The 22,600-nt window shown below is 39.0% G+C and overlaps 1 protein-coding gene across 2 annotated transcripts in view; it reads left to right on the top strand.

The window, feature by feature from the left end:
- The window catches only part of LOC124613110 (M-phase inducer phosphatase-like), a 363,434-nt gene extending 348,084 nt beyond the window's left edge, over positions 1 to 15,350 (top strand). Inside the window, exons 1-9 of one of the 2 annotated variants that reach the window (XM_047141720.1) lie at positions 8,100 to 8,201; positions 8,772 to 9,030; positions 9,467 to 9,597; positions 9,715 to 9,895; positions 9,989 to 10,174; positions 10,659 to 10,956; positions 11,035 to 11,200; positions 11,519 to 11,719; positions 13,708 to 15,342. In XM_047141720.1, coding sequence (XP_046997676.1) covers positions 8,152 to 8,201; positions 8,772 to 9,030; positions 9,467 to 9,597; positions 9,715 to 9,895; positions 9,989 to 10,174; positions 10,659 to 10,956; positions 11,035 to 11,200; positions 11,519 to 11,719; positions 13,708 to 13,975 — 1,740 coding nt within the window. In that variant the 5' untranslated portion in view covers positions 8,100 to 8,151 and the 3' untranslated portion in view covers positions 13,976 to 15,342. Of the gene's footprint in view, positions 1 to 8,099; positions 8,202 to 8,771; positions 9,031 to 9,466; positions 9,598 to 9,714; positions 9,896 to 9,988; positions 10,175 to 10,658; positions 10,957 to 11,034; positions 11,201 to 11,518; positions 11,720 to 13,707 lie in introns of those variants that run through there. The other variant, XM_047141719.1, reaches the window with a different exon arrangement.
- The last annotated feature ends 7,250 nt before the right edge of the window (positions 15,351 to 22,600 follow it).

The following is a 22,600-nucleotide window of genomic DNA, read 5'->3' as shown; positions in this document are numbered from 1 at the left end:
AGCGTTACAGTTACGTCCACGTGCAGATACATATTTGTTGTTCTCAACGGATGTCACCACCTTCTACGTTTGCGCTATTCATGCTTTCAGCAGTTCGGTCGCTATTGTTGTTTGAGACGTGAGTGTTGTGTTTGCGGTGTGTTTGCCGCTACGCGCCTTGTGATGAATTTTCTATACTTGTGTTTTTCTTTCGCCTCAAGGCAATCTTTCTTTTATATTAGTATATAATGATTATTCGAATCTAATCAGAGTTCCCATATGCAATTTCAATTACTTTTTACAGTCTTGGATATTGATTTGCTACAATATATTACTTTTACAAAAACGTGTGTTTCATTAGGTCTCATAAAAGCGTGGAAATGGAGAAAAAGAAGGCATTTGACAGGCACCGTCTAATTGTAGGTCCTGAAGACCATGAGAAAGTACTACGAGAATTGTCAGAAAAAGAATTACAAGAATTGTCAGTTTCAAGAACAAAACCACAGCAGTGACTCCGAACAATCAACAGAGGAAACAGATGACCACCTGGTTGAAGAGGGGAGACAACAGAGGATTACCGATTTTACGTTGGAAAAGATAAAGAAACTATTTGGATAAGTGAATCGCTTCCTCCTCCTCCTAAAACCAAGGCCAAGAACATCCTAAAAGTTTTGCCAGGTCCAAAAGCAAGTGCTGTAATTACGGAAAAAGAAATTGATGCATTTTACGTATTTATTACTGATGGGATGATCATTTTTCTGTAGGTTAAAAATGTAAAACTAATTGCGCTGCAAAAGCAGCAATGCGTCCACTTATGCAAGTATGAAAGCCGCGCCCACCGAAGGGTTAAGATACCTTCATCTTTGCTGTTCTTCTTCAACGCTGACCAATAGCTGGCTATCACATTTCCATTCCGTCATCACTAGTACTACTTCACCACCTCCTTAATGTGTTGCTGTAAGCGTCCTGCTTGGACTTCGCTGCAGTGTCCCAGTTTTTAAGTAAAAAAGAACGTGAGTGCAGTTACAGCTCAAGTTCTTCAAATTTGCTGACACAAATGTTTTGTGATTTTGCTGTTTCTTATCCTCTAGAAAGTTTTCCGTAACCGCCATGAAGGCAGTAGGTGGATCTTTTTCTCTAACATTCATTATATATTGAAATTTGTGATCCTTCAGCAGTTCATGAATTTCAGGTCCCAAAAAATTGCAGCTTTCAATTTTCTTGACTGAAGAAGGGAACTTTCAGAGAAGGGTACTTCAATCAGGATTCATCTTATGGAAGATATCAGGCTCAAAATATATCCGATTTGGCCAAAACTTTACGGTGCATTAATTATCCTTGGCTTTTATTACTCATTCATCTAAAAACAGGACTTTTCATGTTTTCAACTTGATTCTCTCATAATATCTATAATTAAAAATAAACATTACTTCATTGTGTAAAAACACGCGATAGAAGAAAACTAAGTACAATTTCGAAAATAGCATTAAAAAGTTATTGAAGTTCACATATTCACATAATCTCACCAGATATCATAATAATAGAAGTTACATTAAGTCATTTATCTGTCTGTGGTTATTTCCGAACGGATCTCAGCAGGAGGAGGGGGTAGCAGAGAGAGAGAGAGAGAGAGAGAGAGAGAGAGAGAGAGAGAGAGAGAGAGAGATTCGAATAATCACGACATAAACTTTTCATTATTTACGACGACCACTATTCTAATACTTCGTTCTCAAGTCATTGCTTTCATGATCACTTTCCTCCTTGAACTTACATGCTAGAACAACTAAGTAAAAGAATTAGGTGTGCAGCCTATATATGTCTGCAATCTTAACAAGCAGTCCTCGTCTGAATATTCGTCTTCCAAGAGACCACTGCTTGTGCATTCCTTGTGAAGCCTCTCATTGTGGGCCAATGTGGTAAACATCTGCATCCCCTACTTTTCTTGTTATTCCAAAGTGGCTGGAACCAGGCCTGTGCTAATGACGTTAAGAGATAAGAGCCCCTCGGATGCCATTTGCCTTGTACCTGGGCCCTAAGCACTATTGTGTTGGAACAAGCACAGACCCTTGGCCGGATGAGTCAGTTTTACCGTACAAATCACGTGGGCAGCGGCCGGGATTTCTCCCACTAGCGAACGGAGAAGCCGTTCCGCACTGAAAATATTCACGGACATTTTGTGTTAGGAACAAATTTAACTTTAACGGTTTCAAATCTGGACCTTTTAACTACAAACAGATCAGGCAGTTATCAAGCGGTAGAGGTGCCGTAATAGAGCCGAAATATCGGACACTGAAAGTACTTAGATACTTCGCTTAAATTTCACTTCTTTGCGTCTGTTTCAAATGTGGTGGTTTGATGATATGTTTACCCGTCTCAATATAAATTTCTGAGAGGTATGAAGAAGGCACGAGCAATATGTATCGTTCTGCTACGTGTATAAATGGTCGTTACTACTGAAAAAAGCGTTTAAAGCGTCATTAAACTTATAAATATGAAGATTTTGCCATCGTAAACGGTATCAGAGTGTATTAGATCACACCTTTTGCGAATTTACTACGATGTAATAAAAGACAAGTAATGTAAAACGTATGATATAGCGATAGAAGTTTGTACAATGTCGAGTTCGGAAGATTCGTGATGTAGAATTTCCCCAAAATGCAGTTCACTGCAGATTATAAGAGTCATTCTGTGCCAACTGTAGTTTGGTTTATGAAGAGACAGTGAGCCGATAATTACCCACTATTAACGACTAGTAACAGAGCCATTTGTTGTCAGTTGAGTTCGTGTACATACTTTCCTTGCAAAATTGCCCATATGGCACACAAGATTAAAGACACTGCCTGGAGCAAGACGCATGCCCCATACCTTGTCTCTTGCGGACTACTCTAGAGTACTTCCTGGCATGTGAGATTAACCTGATAAGTTGTAAATCGTTAACGAAGTGTTCGCCAGTGAATATTTCAGTTCGCATAATCAGTGTGTGCACTATTAAAAAGGATAAAAGCTATCTTTTCAGATGAAGACCTGCGATCAAATGATGATTCCTTCAATATTTGTATTTAATGCTCGGTTTCTACTTCAGGAGGACTGCGTATGTGTTTAGATATGCCAGCTCCTTTAAAATTAATTATGTATTGTGGCGAGTATGAGATATTTCGAAAACCAGCACTCATTTCCAATTTCAAGAGCTCGAGGTGCTACACTTTTACCGTAGAACACTGATGCGTTGTTTTTCACGAGCAAAGTTTAGCATTTTATACTTCGTCTTTACTCCAGTGTAGCCTGCAGCGAAACACCTACTTGGAAATCGAAATAATTTTCGAAGCATGTGGTGCTTATCATAGAAAATAATTACTTACATCGTAACTGGCTACGAAAGTATTCATTGTCGGTGAGGGTAACATTGCAAATCCTTACTCATCAGGCGTTACCATCGTAAATCGTTCACTTCTGTCCCCTTCTTGGAAATATTCCCGGATGGGTACATCGATGAATTCTAAGTTTCCTGCTTTGCAGAGGAGTTGTCGATTCCAGTTTCGCTTTATTTTTGTCGTTCGACAGTCGTCTGCGCGTACTCTGAACTGTGGTCGTCTGTGTGCTTGCTGTCTGGACTCTATCCAGACAATGATCACCGCTGTGGCGACTGCCGAGTGGTAGGAAGTGGATTCGTCGACTCGGGTGGAAAGTTGAAAACATGGTCAACCAAGGACCTAGAGACAACCGCAGGCTGTTTTGAGGCTTCGTTGTCAAGTACTAATAAATACGTACACGTCGCTGAACATCCTTTCACTTCTAGGCTGGTATATTATTTTAAAGAAAATCGGTAAGTTGTTTCATTGCCTGGCTTGTACCTTGCTATTAAAAAATGTTTTTATGGGAGCTTTGTAGGTTTGTATACGCAGGAAGAGAAGTGAAAGCCACCCACGAATGAATTAACTTACAGAACAAATGAACGACCGATGCTTGTGTATTTGTCATTATTCTGGGACCCACACCAGAAAAGACTGACAGAAAAACTAGAATAGATTAAAAGAGCAGCGTGTTTCGTCACAGGTTCGCTTAGCAAGAGTGAAAGCGATAAAAGAGGCGCTTTGCATAACTATGTGGTTTATTGTTAAAATTTCGTGGACGTGCTTTCTTAGAAGGGTCAACCAGTATAATCTGTGCTCTTATGTATATCTCGCGAAAAGACCGTGAAGGGAAAAGGAGAAAGATTAGCACTCTTTCTTCCCGCGTGTCATTTGCGACTGGATTAGGAAACGAGGGAAATGACGGTGGAACTCGAAGTAACCTCCATACACCGTGAGGTGGCTTAGGGAATGTGGATGTAGAAGTAAAATATGGGCTCAGCAATGCAAGTGTTACGAGTAATGTCGGAGGTCAGCAGTTAACAATACTTGCTTTAATTACAGGATGTACGTATAGCCACATTCTGTAATTAAGTTAACGCACGGTTGCTGGACTTTAGCCTATAACAATGTTAAAAATTTCGGTATTTGCCTTAATTGCACATTGTTACAGTTGTCGTCCTCGGATGCTTCCGCAGAAGCGTCACAGCGAGACCCGAGCAGCGCAAAGCTGCGTCCGATAGGAAGTGTTCGTCCTAGTTTCCCCATTGTGCGGCGCCGTAGTGGGGTGGCGCACCTTTTGTGCGGAGCCCGTCGCGTCGCGCCAAAAAGTTTAGCCTGCCGCCGGCGGGCAGTTCACACGGGGCGGCCGCATCCCCCTGATTCCCAGGCCGTGGCTTACAGGTGACAACCCCGCAGCTGCTGGCTGCCACACACTGGGGCACCTCACCTCCTCTGCCAGACTGGCCCTGCTACTTGCAGTCGGCGGCGCTGCCAGCTGCTTGAGAGACAAGGCGCGATAACAGCCCACGTCTACATCACGTCTACATGTGTACTTCGCGAGCTGCGGTATAGTGCTTGACAGCGGGTACATCAGCTTATGAGTGTGTGAAGAATTACTGTCTGCCTGCCTCTGTACGCGCACTAGTCTCCCTTAACTTTTTCTCGTGATCCGTACCTACCCGAGGTATATGTTGATGGCAGCAAAGTGATTGCACGGTGGTCATCGCATACAGGTTTTCGTAAAGTTGCCCAACAAGGTCTCTCGAAAACTACATAGTCATTTAAGGATTACCATTTAGTGCGCCGAACATTTCTGTTAGACTTTCGTATGAACCATACCAACCAGTTAGAACCATACCAGCGCGTCTCTGAATACGTTCCATGTCTATTGTCATGCCTTCATGATGCGGAGTGCGAACACTGGAACAGTACTTCAAAATCGGTCGGACTATCGTTTTGTATGCAATTTCTTTTACAGGCGCATTGCATTTTCCCAGAACCTTTACTATACATCTAATCTTCCATTCATCTCTCGTAATACTCATTTTACACGGTGATCACATTTCATATAGCTTCTTAGTATTAACCTAAGACGCCTAGACAACGTAACATACTCAAGTAGTTCACCACTAACCCTACAATCAGATACTATATCATTCTTTCTACTCGTTGTAAGTATTATTTTACATTAACCGAAATTCAAGTGTAGCTTTTGTCACACCATGTGGAAATTTTGTCCAAATCTTCCTGCAATTCCTTTGTGATCGTCCAACGACGTTACTTTTCCAGTGCACAACAGCATCGTCAGCGAACAATGTTACAGTACTGTTAATCCTGCCGATAAATCGTTCGTGTATGTTTGAAACGGTAGTCCTATTACACTTCCTTGGGGGAACACTAGATGTTCCTTTCTGTGGACCGTTCGCCGCCTAGTCCAACGTCCTGATATCTGTTCGACAAACGTTTCTCCAGACAACCAGAAATTTGCAAACATACATCCTTTTACACAGCCCCAACTCAAGTTTAGGCTAAATCCTTTTTAAATGTATCACAAGCTTTAGGACATCTTACACAGCTGGGCTAGCTTTGCTTCATTTACTTACTGCCACCAACACAACAGTACCATTTTGTTGCAAGACACGTGTACCTAACTGGCTTTCGGACCAATGCTAGCTGTTTATCATCCATTAAACCATATTCTTTGCGACTTGGCCCGATAGCTAATTAGGCACACGGGTCACTAATGATTTCTTTCTCCAGTACAACATAACTTTCAAGAAAGTGTTGCGAGATAAAGCTTAGTAGTTCCAGTTGGGTCTAAGGGGGGACCGACAAAATTATCGAACGAGGACAGTCCTGGAGGCTTCTCGACCCCTCTCACTAAATGTAATGTAATTCCGCTATTGATCAGGGAAAAAATTAACTGCGATCATGTGTTGCTATTCGTGTAAGACACTCATCCATTCATCTATACAAATGGTATCGCTTGGTCAAGTGTGTCACTTATCTGCTTGATAGTACGTTAAACATAACATTACTTCATTCAGGGCGGTGATTTTCTACTCCAGTTTCTGAGGAACGTGAAATTGCTTCGCGTCATCAGCACCATAATCTAAACTGCATACGTATGAATCTGCAGTTCAGAAAGTTCTGTGAGCAGTGGTAGTGTCGGGTAAGTTCAACACCAGCTGCTTAGCAAGCAAAAGCTTGTGATGGTGGTGTAATCAAACGTTACGTTCGGTCTAAAGTTGGACCCGATTTAGTATAATATTTCATATTTATATGATTTTACGTGGGGAGAGAAGCAATAATGTTGTGTTAAGTACAAGCACTGGACCAAAAATAGCAAAATTGAGTGTGGACTTATCGATAATCAGACGAAAAGTTTATTCGTTCTTTTACTGGTCGAATTACTACTCTTACGAGGAACAGGAGATCCCATTGTGATACAGTTTGCTGCTGTGACGGCTAACCTTTTTTGACTGAAGATAGCATGAACGCTCTCTTCATACAATGAAATGGTTACTCAGTAATCCATATTGTTAGTGTGTAAAGTTAAGCTATAACAACACAAAAATGAAACAGCGCATTTTTGATTGAGTTTCACATTAAAATTACAACCCTCTGAATTATTTCGTTTGTTAATAAATTGAAGCTTATCTATTTGGAACGCATAGGCTTTCAGCGATGTATTGTTTCGGGGTGGTTGGGGTTAGGTTTTACAGTATAATTTCTAAGCCAGATCTGGTTCATAGCTTCCAGTGTCATCTTTTTGTGAGTGATAGTTTACCTGAAACACTATGCATGTTCTGACATGTCTGCAAATGACTTTTGCTGTTGTAAACATGCTATCAACGTTAACATTGGTATCGGCTCCGTCGGCGAAAATAAGTGCTACATATTATTGAAGACAGAGAGCGATGAAACAAATTTAAAACCAAATGTAACCTACGCATGGATATCATGCAAAGCAAATGAATAACGTTTCATAAAATGAAACTTAAGAAATCGTTATTTCATTTTGCTGCTGGAAATCTTGAAGAGCGTAGTTGAAGCAATATATGTTATGTGCAACAGAGAACGCTCTTGAAGTTTAACAGTAAATCACTTTGGATGATACCAACGAATCATTTCGGAAACGGAAATAGTCGAGGATTTGCCATATTCTTAGTGCAATGGACTTTATGCGAAAAAAGATAATCACCGTCTTGTCAGTGAAAAGAATGGCGAGGAATATACGTACGGCTGCAACGGAAAGTAATGTGAATCGTATTGTGATTAAATTCTGTACATCCTGTTTCGTGGCAAAACAAAACACGCGCTAGTGTGTTTACGGGATTCAGCCTTGGACTCGGTCGGTTCGTAAACCTTGCGCGGCATACTGAGCGGATGGGAACATTGCCCCGTCGTGCAGGTCGAAGACTTCTCAATTATGTACACTCAGTTCTTCCGTAACTGAGATATGATGTATCTCATCGGGTTTTTCGTTTTCCAGAGATGTGTTTAGCTACTGCTTAGACATAAACGTAGTTACTGACAACATGGTGCAGACATCTGTATGTAGCTTCTTAGTGCATGTTGGAGATACTGACTACTGCTTTGCAAGTTCTGTGCAGTTCACATGATAGGAAAAGGTGTCTCCATTCTTGGCGGGCATGGCGTAGCTTGCTGCCTCCTGATTGGCCACTGCGGCGTCACACTCCCCTCCACGCGTAACCCCCACCACAAGGCATCTCTCGCCGTGTTTTGGCGGCTCTGTTCTGACAGAACACCGCCAGCGCCGACGGCGGAAGGAGCTAACGTTCACAATAACTACTGCAAGATGATGAGGGAATCTTCACCGGAATGCTGCGAGATCGGCGATTGTTGCAGGTCAGATATCTCCCACGTTAGGACGTCGCTAAAGATTCAACAACATTCAAATCATAAAGGGCATTATTTACCTTTTTTCACCAACGAATTCTGATGAATTCATAGTGTCCCTTGGGAAGCTACTCACCGAGTCAACAATGTACATCTCGCATCTGTTATGTTTAAAAGTGTGTGATCTCCGAATAGTTAAAGTGACGAATGTCTTCAACGTCGGCTGTCACATCATAGAACATATTGAAGTTGTGATGGCCAAATTGTTTTAGTTTTCTTCGCTCAGGAACCGAAGAATAAATTTTTGAGTGTTTGTGAAACTTGCAGTTTTCCATATAGAAAGTGTTCCAAAAGTGTTGTTTGCAAGACGATTAGAAATAATGCCCGGCAAGGGGATTGTGAGACGTATGTGTAAACTCGTTTCATGTTGTGTCGTTGAACAAAACGTTTGATACACACTGAACCAAAATCGCACCAGGTGTATCAAACCGTAGGAGAAACAGAAATAACATGGAATGCAAGTAACTCTTCCCGTGTGCTATTTCAAGAATCCAACTGATGGTGCTCTTCTTTCCACAGGTTAATGAAAAACGTAATGAAACTACCAGACGCAGCGTTCGGCAATTACTCGACCGGCAATCTTCCTGTGTACAACAGCAAATCGCGCGGGTTATGCCGCAGGATAAGTCTTCAGCCTTTATCCCTTAACCACGATGACAGAAACAAGCCTTCTGGCGCAGGAAACAAGGAGAACGGGTCACCAAATAAAGATCGCACGAGTCAACATTCGCAGCTTTCGTTTGGAAGCCCGTCGAAGCCATCAGTCAGCCCGTCAAAGGTACGTACACCCATGGGTCTTCCCAGAAACATGGTTTTCACACGATTGAGGCGGTCCCCGTTTTATTCCTCTCTCGCTCACTTTGATGGTTTCCGTGCCTTTCCATGTTCAGTTCCACATTTGAACGCCAAAATAAATGGTCTCCGTTACTGAAATAGTCTTTTATTATCCAGTTGTCGATGGTAATTTACTATTTCCACCACCTTAACGTGTAGAAACAGTGTAAGCTTAATAATAAAGCTATTCAAAGAAGCAATTTCATCCAAATAGCAGATATAGATATACCTGGTCGTCCAGAAGCAGTCACACAGTGAACAAATGTGCAAATGGTCAGATACAGCAGAAATGTGGAGTACAGTCCCTGTATTTTTGGCATGGTGTATTTATAGAAATGTTACCTAAAATTGTAGTTTGTAATAACATTTTCTTCTGACAGTTTGCAGTGGTTAGACAGGCTAGCAGTGGTAGTCTGAGACCTCGCCAGCCACTAGAAGACTATGATGCAAATTCTCAGGATAGTGGTTGCTGTACAGCACCTGTTGAAAAGGATGTTGCTGAAGCCTTCAGGTAGGATTTTACGCTTATCTGTTAATTTAATATTATTTTTGGAAAAATGGTTTGAATACAGTTAAGACCTTACAAACTCTTTGAGAAGAGCAATTAGCAATGGCTGGGCTTTTTCAGATTCACTGAACCACTTGGAACTGCTCCTCGCCGTTTGCTTGTGGAACAGTCACCGCGGAAAGATTTATTCATTTCTCCAATGAAATCTGCAAGAGGTGCTCTTTTCCATAGTTTCTCATCTAGTTCTGGAAGTGAATCAATTGATGATGGTTTTATGGAGCTCCTTGAATGCGAAAAGCTGGTATGAATTGTTTTTTCTTCTCAGTATTTTCCTTTTTTTAATCAAGTGACCCTGAAGTTTGTCATGGTGTGTATTGTGTTCATTACTTCGCAGGATGAAGATGCTCAGCTTCCTTCAGGAATGAACACACTACTTTCAGGAGCACTGAAGGAAGTTAACAGAAGAAGTCCATTAAAGGAGAAAGGGAACAGTCCACAAACTTCACCATTCAAAATCACATTGAGGCCACCAGAGCAAAAATACTTTGGCAGAAGCTTGTCTTACTGTGGTCAGCAAAAGGTACTACAATTGACTTACATAGCATGGATTTCAGAATGTTTTTCTGGCAGTGAACTTGGCTTGGGTGTTTGATGTTGTGTTATAAAATTGTTACATTAAAATACATCTTTGTGAACAGGTGAATGATGATAATGTAGTTGGTGGTGTGTCCTGTGTTATTAGTGTCTTTGAGACTACAAATTTTCTCCATAGTTTTTTATAGTGACATCTTATTTAAGCTGTTTAGAGTTTGACAAATTATTAATAATTATTGATTCTAAAGCAGCAGATATTTTTCAGCTGTCCTGTTCCCCACTCTTCCTACCTAAGAGAAACAGTAATGAAATACCTAAGCATGTTACCCATGAATAATTACTGCCCACTGTTATGTATTTTGGAGAACTCCATTGTTTGTCAGTCCTTTCTTTCCTATTTGTTTTGTGGAGTTGTAAATTTTAAACTTGAATATTCAGAATTTTTTAACATGTAACTATTTTCTTCACAGGTCCGTAATTCCTTATTTTCATCACCGGGAAGTAACTCCTCAAGTCCTTGTGTCTCTCCAACTGTTGAAGCTATTAGAGCATTTAAACGACCCGAGCCCCCTTGTGGAATTATTAGTCCACTTGAAATAAAAAGACACAAGTCAAACACATGCATGTCTATTGCAGAGAATGAAGCTGTTGTTACACATACAGCAGTGAAAGGCACACTTTTTAGTTATGGATTTGAGAGACACTCAGTCAAAATACAGCGGAGTTTTTCAGAAACTGAAGCTACTATAAAGCGTGCCTTACAGAAAGGTTAGTAAATCTTAAAGCTATGAATTATTTGTATTTAACGTCAGGGGAATGTTTGTAATCGAGATTTATTTATTGCAGCATCGCAGGAGCCTGATCTCATTGGTGACTTCACAAAGCCATTCATATTACCGTTAATGGATGGCCGCCATCAGGATTTGAAGTCAATTTCACCAGAAACATTAGCTTCACTTATCAGGGGGCAATACAAAGATTCTGTAGCATCGTACACAATTGTGGATTGTCGGTAAGTTTTATGTCTGCAGGCACATGATTGCAAAATTATCTTTATTTTATTTATGTGACCTTTTTTTGTTTGGAAGTGTTAGTTACTGGTTTGTCATCTGCATTTAAGAACATGGCCCTACCTTAACCATTAGATTTTTTGTGTGTGACATAGCTTACATGCAGGTATCAAAATGCAAGTAACGAAGAGATTGATGTAAAAATTATAATTTATATGAGAGACAAAAGTTGATTTTGTAAACAGTAATTGTCAGATTATTTTTGTTGTCGGCATGTTGCTTATAGGTGAAAGTTAATTTTTCAAATATACATTTCCCAGGTATCCATACGAGTATGATGGAGGACACATACAGGGTGCTAGAAACTTGTATACGAAAGACCAGATATGGAAGGAATTTGTTGACATTCAAAGACCTTCCAACCGCAGCTCCAATGGAGATGATCAAAATGTATCTTCCGATGAAAAACGAAATATACTGATCTTCCACTGTGAATTTTCATCAGAAAGGGGACCTAATATGTAAGTATCTAATTCTGCAGTTTAGTAAATACTAAGAAATTTTTTCAGTAAAAGTGTTATGAAGCATATACTTCAATTACACTATTGTTGAGTTGGCATAAGAAGGTCCCCAGCAGTTCGCTGCTCTCAATAGAGCCATGTCAACACCTCAGCGTTGCAGTAGAGATGTTTACAAAACCACGTTTTGTGATTGATTGAGTAGGTGCATGAATCGGCTATGCCCAGCCGTCTGCGACTGTTGAGGATCTTCGTCAACTTTACTTTAGGTGAAGATGGTATCTGTTCTTTCGGACATGTCCGAAAGAACAGATACCAGCGGTGACCATGCAGCTCGTTAGAATAATGGGCGGGGGCACTACGAATTTAGTGCAGGACAGTATGTTGAGAATGTGGATTTTGCGGGAGGCGTGCCAGAGATAAATCTCTGGATTTGTGCTATCCTCTGTGTCCTCAGTGGCTCAGATGGATAGAGGGTCTGCCATGTAAGCAGGAGATCCCGGGTTCGAGTCCCGGTCGGGGCACACATTTTCATCTGTCCCCGTTGACGTATGTCAACACCTGTAAGCAGCTAAGGGTGTTCATTTCATTGTAGTTAACTTTAGGTATTGTGTACTGTAGCTTCCATAATTTGTGTGCCTTTTTGAAGAGGAAAATAAAGTTTTAAATGTTACCAATAATAAATTGATCAATATGAACTGTTTCTAAGAAAGGTATTTGAAGGTCAGTGCAGGGTAGACTTGGAGCAAATATTCCTGAGTAATCATTGTTACTGTTTGCTTGTGGCAAATAGATGGAAATGGGAATGAACCATGCAAATAATGATAGACACAGAGTATCAACTCTAACTTTCCGCAAGTTGTATAGGTGGACAGCAGCAAGATGTTTCAAACAGCAGATAAACAAAAATTGCCAAACACAGGTCTGAAATTAGGATTCAGAAGTATCTCAATAATTTATACCCGCTAAATAGCAGTAAAGTTTTCTGTATAAATTTTCGTGGTTGCTCTGTTACTTTTCAACAACAGTACATTAAGTAACAAAGCATGTACGCACAGGTAAAAAATGAAATTCTGTCTACCAAAGACATGTGTCGTCATCAGCTCATGTGATTTGGCATTTATAATTGAGTGAGTGTAAGTGGGTCTGCATGGTACCCACTTTAACTGGAAGTACTATCTTTCTGTGTACTGTCTTAGTAGAAGCATCACAATTTCCTCCTGATGCTGAAAAACATATTAACTATGCAGTCACTAGCTGATAGCTCTATTGAAGTGCTGTATGAACAGATAGCAAATTTTGCATTTAAGGGCAATTTCTGTATGCACACTTTTGAAGTACTTGTATCTGTGCTTGAGATGTATTTTTGCTAACCAGATGCAAATTTTATCTTAGCTTTGACTTCACTCATATGTGATGACTTCATTGTACCACCATCTCTCTTTATACCACTCAAATTCAGTTTGTATAGTTTGTTTGCTGCTATTCGTGTATTGTGGAGATGCATGCTCTAGATACATATGGAGTCATCCATATGTAAGTTTTTGTGGTATAGAACCCTGGAAAAGTAATAGTATTATGGCTTCCTCCTCCATTTCTCTACCATCTTCACATAATGAGGCTGTTATTGTGTGAGGAGGTGCCTTCAGTACTGATCCCTCCTCCCTCCTCAGTTAAGATTCTTCCTCGTGTTCTCTTCTTCACACTGGTATCACATTTACTCTTTGTTTCTCCATGTTTTGGCTCTGCTACTGTAAACAAAAATCCTGAAACATAGATATCACTTGCAAATTATTATTATTATTATTATTATTATTATTATGATTTTTTTTTTTTACTTATTCCCTTAAAGTTTTAGTTCTCGTTCATGTTTTAACTGAACACCAGAGCTAATTCTGCTAAATATAAAATAAAATTTTGACCTGTTTGTGTTGTATTTTTCTTAGAGTTCAATCATTATTTTAATCTCACTATTTTTTTTTTCCGCACAGGACAAGATTTCTGCGCAACTGTGATAGAACAAGGAATAAAGACATTTATCCAGCACTGAATTATCCAGAGATCTATTTGCTGGATGGCGGTTATAAAAACTTCTTCGAAAACCATAGTGACTTATGTGAACCTCGTGCTTATCAACCAATGCGTGATCCAAAATTTGAGTCTGATTTAAGATTATTCCGGTCCAAATCGAAATCTTGGAGTGGTGACAACAAGAATCGGCAAACACTTCGTAGCAATTTAAAAAGGCTTGGTCTTTGAGAAACCTTGTTGATTAGGATTTAAAATGCAACAAAGTGTGGTGATGCAAAATGCATTAACTTCATGGCTTAAAATGTTTATTGGCGGAGTGATAAGTGTATCTTCGAAACTTTCATGAGAGTGGTCATACGTTTTTTATTTGACCAGTGATAAACAAATAACGAATTGTGAACATTGGCAGAGCACAGTGCGAGGTGTAAGATTTGTGCAAACCTTTATGGTTTTCTTATTCCTTTTTTTAGCTAATAAGTGATTTATTGAATCAAAAATGAGGAACTCCATTTTTTAACACAAAGATGAAAAATTTTGAATTTGATATTGGACGATGACCACTCATTTACCACTGCCAAGACTTTAAATTGTTTAAATTAGTTGATACTTGAACGATACAGATTACTGCCATGTTTTCCAATTTTTTGTTATTTTATTAACTTTTGTGAAGTACAAAATTATGTTAACAGTAAGTCACTTGGCACATTCAAATGAAAATTGTCATGGTTAACGATTCACAGTGACAAATACAGAAATGGGTGCCAGTAGCTTAGTGCATGAATACCTGCAATGTGTTCAAATATTAGTATGTTATAGAGCATGTGTATTCTATGTCACAGAGAGCTGTAAAGAATTCTTTCAGTGACGTTTTAAGTGCAATTTTTTTCTCCAATATGGCTGAGAGAAATCGAGCAAAATTTCTGGATGTGGCATTATTAAAGCATCTTTCAAAAATGTTAAAGTTTTAAATCTTGCAGTACTGTAATTAGTGTACTTTCTGGCATGTTGGTTGCAGTTTTGAGATACAGTCTTTATATTTGGGTTTCTTATTTAACTAGACAAAATCAGTTTTGGACATGAGGTCTACATTCTCATGTACCTCTCCATGTTTAGTGTTTCACCATAAAAAATAAATTGTATGTGGTTTCAGCTCTTTGAGTAATCGTATTAAAGTTCAGGAGGTGATAGCTCTGCAGGATTATAAACAGCCATATTTTTTACTTCTATTCCTATGAATACACACAGTTCAAATTTTAAATGTTATGAAACGCTTAATTTTTTATTGTTGTTACTTTTATAAGATATGGTTTTATTTTTTATTTGTATGGGTATAGATATATGGATACAATGTAAAGAACCTATGTAAATTACAATAAAAATTAGTATATATATTATATGAATATATATATATGCAAATATATAAATAATTCTGTGCAATTCTTTGCTGTTTTTTATTTAAATATCAATTTACTCAAAACTGCTCATATAATTAAACAGTAAAACATTTAAAAACTCAAGCTACAAAAATTTTAATAATGAAAATTGGATTGAGACAATTTTATAGAATAAATTGTATTTGTGAAATGCAACTTGCACAGAATAATCAGCTTATTTCAACCTTGATAGTTGAAGGGGCATGTAAACATTTGAAACCTAATTAAATTTTTCTTTTTTTTATGTTTGTAATTTTGTATTTTCACATTCCCCACTACAAATTAATATTTTCATTACATTATAATTTCTGCATAATGACTTCATATGTGTTCCTTTATTGGTGTGCACCTTTTTCTGTCCTGTGCTGTACTGTAAACCCTATATCATGTTTTGCATCAGTGAGGCAATTACTATAAATGCCACGCTGCTATGCTGTCTCGACAGTCCACTGTCCTGTCAGTGATAAGTCACTTCGTGCGACACACAACTTATATTTCAGGTGTGGGTGACCAACATTGTGGTTTAAGTTTATTTACAAAGCAGTCCCAGAACATTACCCCTTGAATGACATTACATTGTAGCTCTGTGGGCCATAGAAGCTGTGTGTGGAAGATGGTGACCTGTCGCTGTCAATTTAAGAGCATCATATGGAACAGTGGATTACCTTGGGTTTTACAGAAACCGTATGCTCCCCTCAGGCAAAAATAAGTAATAAAAGGGTAAGAGTAGGGGCAGGATGATGATGTGGGATTTATTTGTGTTATTAATATCCAACAGCTTTGCATTGTTGAATACTCTGGGTCTTGTGACGTCAGCGAAGTTAAGCATCATTGGATGTGGCTGGTACTTGAATGGAGAACTGTTTGGGTATGCCACATGCTGTTGGCTGCTTTCCCTTTGCCTAAATGGCAAAGGAGAGGACTGGTATCACAAAGTTTCTGAGCAGCAGTTTTTGCATCAGGGCACTGAATTAAATTCCAAACCTCTCCACAGTCTCTCATGAAATGGGGGCTTGTGGTGCTGTTAATGGTAGCAAGTTCATCGGATGCGAACGTTAGGCTCAGTAGTCACCAGTGGTGTAGCGTCAGGGGAGACTTTGAGATTTAGTCTCCCCTGTATTCGTGCTTAAAAAAGATGCAATAGTAATACATAATAAAAATATAAACAACTTTCAACTAAGAGCACTAAATGTGTGAAGACATCAGTTTTGTAGCCTGTGCCGCCGCACCGTGAGTATTGGTGTATCTGCCTGCTTGAGACTCGACTGCTCGCAGTCTCTGCCTCCCTTCCCTTACCTGGCTGTGCGTGCCTGAGCATTCTCGGCTCCCCTCCGCTTTCCCTCTTCCACGAAGGCTGGTGCGCTGCACTTGCTAGCAGGTGTCGAGACTAGTCTCTGCTGCTTCTATGCTGGCTTTTAACATGGAAGTGAACAGTCGCACGGTTTGTGTTCATAGTCATTCTTGGGTGATTTTAGTGCATATTTTCGTTGTCGCCAACGTGAGTGAGCCAACAACTGTACACCTTATAGAATTTTTATTAAAAATGCCTTTTTCTACATTAACGTACGAAAAAAAAGTGCGAATTGAAGGACAAACGACCTACTCCTATACTCAGTGCAGTTTTAAGTGAAGCCAAACAAAAACACACTTTTCAGACAGCCTGGTACGAAAAGTATGCTTGGCTGACTGCGAATGCAGTTAATTACATGTTATATTGTTATATATGTCTCCTGTTTGGTGGTGAAAAGGAATGATGCAATGAGGGCATTTGTACAATAAAGAACTTGGACAGGAAAGCACAAAAATATCAGACATCAAAACGTCACCTGCAGAACAAAGAATCATTTCAGTTATTGGGCAAAAGTAGAACTGAGCACGCCGTTTCTGAAGCCGCTCGTCTGACAGCAATAAAATACAACCAACAAGCTGCATCCAGCAGGAGAGCACTGGCTCGTCTTATTCAGGCAATTGTATTTCTTTATAAACAAGAACTAGCCTTTCGTGGCCATCGAGAAGACCAATCCTCCAGCAACAAACCTAACTATTTGGAATTGTTGGATTTACTAGCTCAAGGAGAGCAGTTAATCCGAGACCATCTGTCATCATCCTCAACCTTTAAAGGGACGTCTTCAGATATACAGAATGATGTAATAGAAATGATAACTCTGGCACTTAATGAGAAAATAAAATCTGAAATTCAGAACTGCAATTTCATTTCGATTCAGGCTGATGAAACATTAGACGTATCATGTAAGAGTCAAATGAGTATAATATTCAGGTACTGTATTGTAGACAAAAATTGATGAAAGATTTGTTGGATTTTACGATGTTTCTGGAGATAAAACTGCTGAAGGTTTGACAAACATTGTTCATGCAGTATTGAAAGAATGGAATGTGGAAGGAAAAGTGGTTAGTCAAACATATGATGGCGCTTCAGTAATGGCGGGCAGAGGAAGAAGACTACAACAATTGGTGAAACAGTTCTGTCCCTATGCGCTGTTTTTTCATTTTTACGCACACCAACTGAATGTGGTACTGTTACATACCTCCAAAATCACACAAGTATGCATGTTTGTAAGTGATCTTACTGCATTCCATTCGTTTTTCAGCTAATCAACAAAACGAACTGTATTGCTAACTGAGACAGGATTTAAACTGCAACATGCAAGCAACACTCGCTGGAACTTTCGTTCCAGGTCAGTTTTAACATCTAGTCATTTCTCAGGACTATATAGTGTTTTTAATTATATATTTGATGATACAGACTCTCAGTGGGACCCAGAATCTTTGAGCTGTGCTTTGGGAATGAAACGACGGATGGATGATCCTACGTTTGTCTACTTGCTTTGCTTCTACAGAGGGTGCTTTGTTTATGTTGACCATCTCTTTAATGTTATTCAGTGAAAATCTGTCAGTATAACTGCTTGCCACGATGAAACAAGAACTGTTTTGAGAAACTTATGACAATTAAGAACGGAAACATTCGTTGATGAATGCATTAAATGCAACTTGTGTTTGAATGGCAACTTATCATTCTGTGACAGTCAAAAGACATCTCTCAGGTCACTAACTTACGAGATACTGGATTTGCAAATTGTTCAGATGGAAAGGTTTCAAGACTTTCCCCAAATTCAGTTTGTTGAACTTTTGGGCGAAAAGTGTTTCCCGAACTATCAAAAAGAATTCCCAAAGTTGAAACTGCTTAAATTAGTAGAACAGTACCCTTCTTTCAAACAAGAACAAGTTGAAAATTAACTGTGTAACATATACGATATCTCCAAGAGTCCTCTTAAAGTACATTGTCAACAATGATTTAGATTCCGTTTATGAAGAAACAACGAAGTTCCTGCGTTTAGTTTTGACCCTACCCCCAACTTCAGCAAGCAGTGAACAAAGCATGAGTATTCTTAAATGAATGAAGAATTATTTAAGGAATTCAATGTCCAACATCCGGCTGTCATGTTTGAGCACATTAGCAATAGAAAAGTTACTACTTGGAGAGCTATCCAGTGATCAGATCTTTGTAGACCGAGTTAGACTTATTCGTGGAATGAAAAGACAGGCACATTGCACTTGTGTACAAGAAAATGTAAGTGCTTCTTCTCTTGCTGCTGGAGTTCTACCAATTTGTCATCGTTTCTTGAACAAGTTAGTTATTATTATTATTATTATTATTATTATTATTATTATTATTATATTATTATTATTATTTGTTGCGGTGGTAGTGGTAGTTGTAGTTGCAGTAGTAGTTGTTGTTTTTTTATGCGTTTTGTTTCATTTGTTTAAATTATTGTTTATTGTACTATTTTGTCTCCCTATAATAACTGCAGAGTCTCCCCAACCTTTCCAACCACGCTACGCCACTGGTAGTCACATTGGTGCTATTTGAGAGGAGTAACCAATCAGCTAGCTCAGATTTCACCCTTTTTCTCCCATCATAATCCAGCATAAACATGACACCAGACTGCATGCACTGATGTCACCTACATTTATCTGATTCGCTTAAGTACACTATCCTTGCACTTAGTGAAGGAAAAATATTAATTTAGGTGAAAGACAGAGAAACAGTTGGCTGAACTTTCCCTTGAGAGTCTTCCATCCGACAGTGCCATTCAACTTTACTTGTCTTTACATATTCTAGTCACTATCTGACATGTAACACCTCCTCTTGTCCTAGAATATAGTTTTTGAAAACTTGTTAGCATTGCAGCAGTTTATATTTTGCGGTGCGTTTGCAGATCAACTTCTTGTATATGTAGATAGATGTTAGTGACATCATAATGTGGTATTAACTGCTTTTAAATATTTCTGTTATAAGGATGTGGAACTCAAAGTTTCTTGAAGTTGGGATGCAGTGTGAATATGTACATAAAGTCATTGTAATGTTAACTCTATTAGCAATGTTCCGTGCTACCTTAATTTCATGTTATAGGGTTTTCGGTAGTACTGATAGCAGGTGCTTCCTGATAAGCAGCTAGATCTATGAAATGCAGTTTTCATTTCATATTTCACTTATTATTTCGAGCTCTATTTGTATGAAGATGTTCTTTCATATAGTCTTCTGTTCACAATGTCAAAAGTGTTTTTTTCTGGCAACTACAAATTCAACAGATGTAAGTCCTGAGTTTTGAGAATGTTTGTCGCTGTAATGGAGTAGAGTCTCCTTTACTACATTTTGAAATACATGGCACTGAAGACAGCTGGACTCTCTTCGAAGTCCTCTGTTACTGCATCCTGTGACTAACACTGTCAGTTATTGTGTTCATTTTATAGTAATTTCTCTGTATACTTAATATCTTCTGACACCTTTACTATGTGTTAGGTAGGTGTATTTACAATTAAGTCACTTTTACATACCCCGTATTTGCTGTTCATGGATACAATATTTTATGGTAACATTTAGTTCACAACACTGGAGGCGAATGTGTCATTTTGACATCATAAGCAGTATCAAAGATGGCAAGAAGTGTATATCAGTGTTAGTGATAATTTGGGAGATGCCAAATTGGATTCTGCCATTATTAGTTGATTCTTGTATTTGATGGGTTTTACATTGTAACTTGCATCCTATGAGTGTGTGCCGTTTCAAAACACCAGGTGTGTTGAGGATCTCTCAGAAGTGCATCACTGTTGGTACAATATGTTACAATTAAATATCCGGATATGTTGTGTCAGTGGTTAACCCTCTGTGTTGGGAGGGGTGGGGGTGGTACTCCATGCCCACCTGTTGAAAGTGTTGTACTTTAGTCAGCTACTTTATATTTTAAATTTTTGGAAAATGTTATGTTTAATAAATTTTTCTACCAGATTCCATAACTATTTTAAATTTTTCACTGAAACTTGATACAAGATTTTCAAGGCTTAGCAGCAGATATCACTTTACCCAATGAATGTCATATTCATTATCTGCAGGTTCAGGACTTTAAGGATACATCAGTATCTCATTAAAAAAAAAAAAAAAAAAAAAAAGTTGTGAGTGGAAATTCACAACCATCAATGAAATTTGCATTTTTAAATTTTTTTTAGGGGTGGATTTAAAGAATTTTCATTGTTTACCCTACTTACACATCAGTATTTCTTTCAGCAGCATGTGGTTAATGCAACTGAACAATAATTAATGATTTAAAAAAAATTCTTTGTGTTCCTTAAACATTCTGTGACTTCTTAATTTAATAAAAGTATGTTGTGTAATATTTGGTCTTCAGTAATTACAACAATGCTCACTCTAAGGAATGAGTTGTCATTACCAATAACTTATAAATTAAGTATGAAACACACAAATGAGAACAAATTTTCAAAACATGTTGACGTCTTGGAAAAACAAACTACCATTAAGAATGAAAAGCATAGAAAAGACTGACACAGTTGAAGATGAGTCAAAAGGTAACTTAGTCTTCCAAACAAGAATTCTTCATATGTACGTATGCAGATGAAATGTATTCTGGTATCAATACAGACAGGAATATTGCTGCTGCTGTTTTTTTTCTTGTTGTTTGTTACTTTTAAGTGCAAAGGAAGAAGTTGATTATTCTAGAAGCGATCTGCAATGTTCTGCACAAATTAGAACATACACTATGTGATCAAAAGTATCCGGACACCTAGCTGAAAATGACTTAAAAGTTCGTGGTGGCCTTCATTGGTAATGCTGGAATTCAATATGGTGTTGGCCCACCCTTAGCCTTGATGACAGCTTCCACTCTCGCAGGCATACATTCAATCAGGTGCTAGAATGTTTCTTGGAGAATGGCAGCCCATTCTTCATGGAGTGTTGCACTGAGGCGAGGTATCTATGTCAGTTGGTGAGGCCTGGCATGACGTTGGTATTCCAAAACACCCGAAATGTGTTCTATAGGATTCAAGGCAGGAGTCCGTGCAGGCCCTTAGGCCATTACAGAGAGGTTATTTTCATGTAACTATCCCACCATAGGCTGTGCATTATGAACAGGTGCTCAATCGTGTCGAAAAATGCAATCACCGTCCACGAATTGCTCTTCAACAGTGGGAAGCATAGAGGTGCTTAAAACATCAATGTAGGCATGTGCTGTGATAGTGTCTCACAAAACAAGAAGGGATGCAAGCCCCCTCTACGAAAAACACAACACCACAGCCTCCGAATTTTACTTTTGGCACTACTCATGCTGGCAGATGACGTTCACTGGGCATTTACCATACCCACACCTTGCCATCGGATCGCCACATTGTGTACCGTAGTTCGTCACTCGACACAACGTTTTTCTAGTGTTCTATTGTCCAATGTTTACGCTCCTTACACCAAGAGAGATGTCGTTTGGTATTTACCAGTGTGGTGAGTGGCTTATGAGCAGCCGCTCGACCGTGAAATCCAAGTTTTCTCACCACTCGCCTACCTGTCATAGTACTTGCAGAGGATCCTAATGCAGTTTGGAATTCGTGTGTGATGATCTGGATAGATGTCTGCCTATTGCACATTACGATCCTCTTCAACTGTCGGCAGTCTCTTGTCAGGCAACAGATGAGGTTGGCCTGTATGCTTTTGTGCTGTACTTGTCCCTTCCACTTCTCTATCACATCTGAAACAGTGGACCTAGGGATGTTTATGACTGTGGAAATCTTGCATACAGATTTATGACACAAGTGACACCCAATCCCATGACCACATTCGAAGTCCGTGACTTCCACGGATCACCCCATTCTGCTCTCTCATGGTGTATAATGACTACTGAGGTTGCTGATACGGAGTAGCTGACAGTAGGTGGCAGCACAGTGCACGTAATATGAAAAATGTATTTTTTTGGGGGTGTCCGGATACTTTTGATCACATAGTGTATATTACAGAACCATTTTAACTATTTATTACTCAGGGAGCCTGTTGTTAAGTATCAATACTTTTTGTAATAAACGTGTAAATAATGAAGTGGGCAGGTCCTTACTTTTCAAAGAA

Source organism: Schistocerca americana, chromosome 4, assembly GCF_021461395.2.
Source record: "Schistocerca americana isolate TAMUIC-IGC-003095 chromosome 4, iqSchAmer2.1, whole genome shotgun sequence".
NCBI classification, from domain to species: domain Eukaryota; kingdom Metazoa; phylum Arthropoda; class Insecta; order Orthoptera; family Acrididae; genus Schistocerca; species Schistocerca americana.
This window is presented reverse-complemented; position numbering and strand designations above follow the sequence as displayed.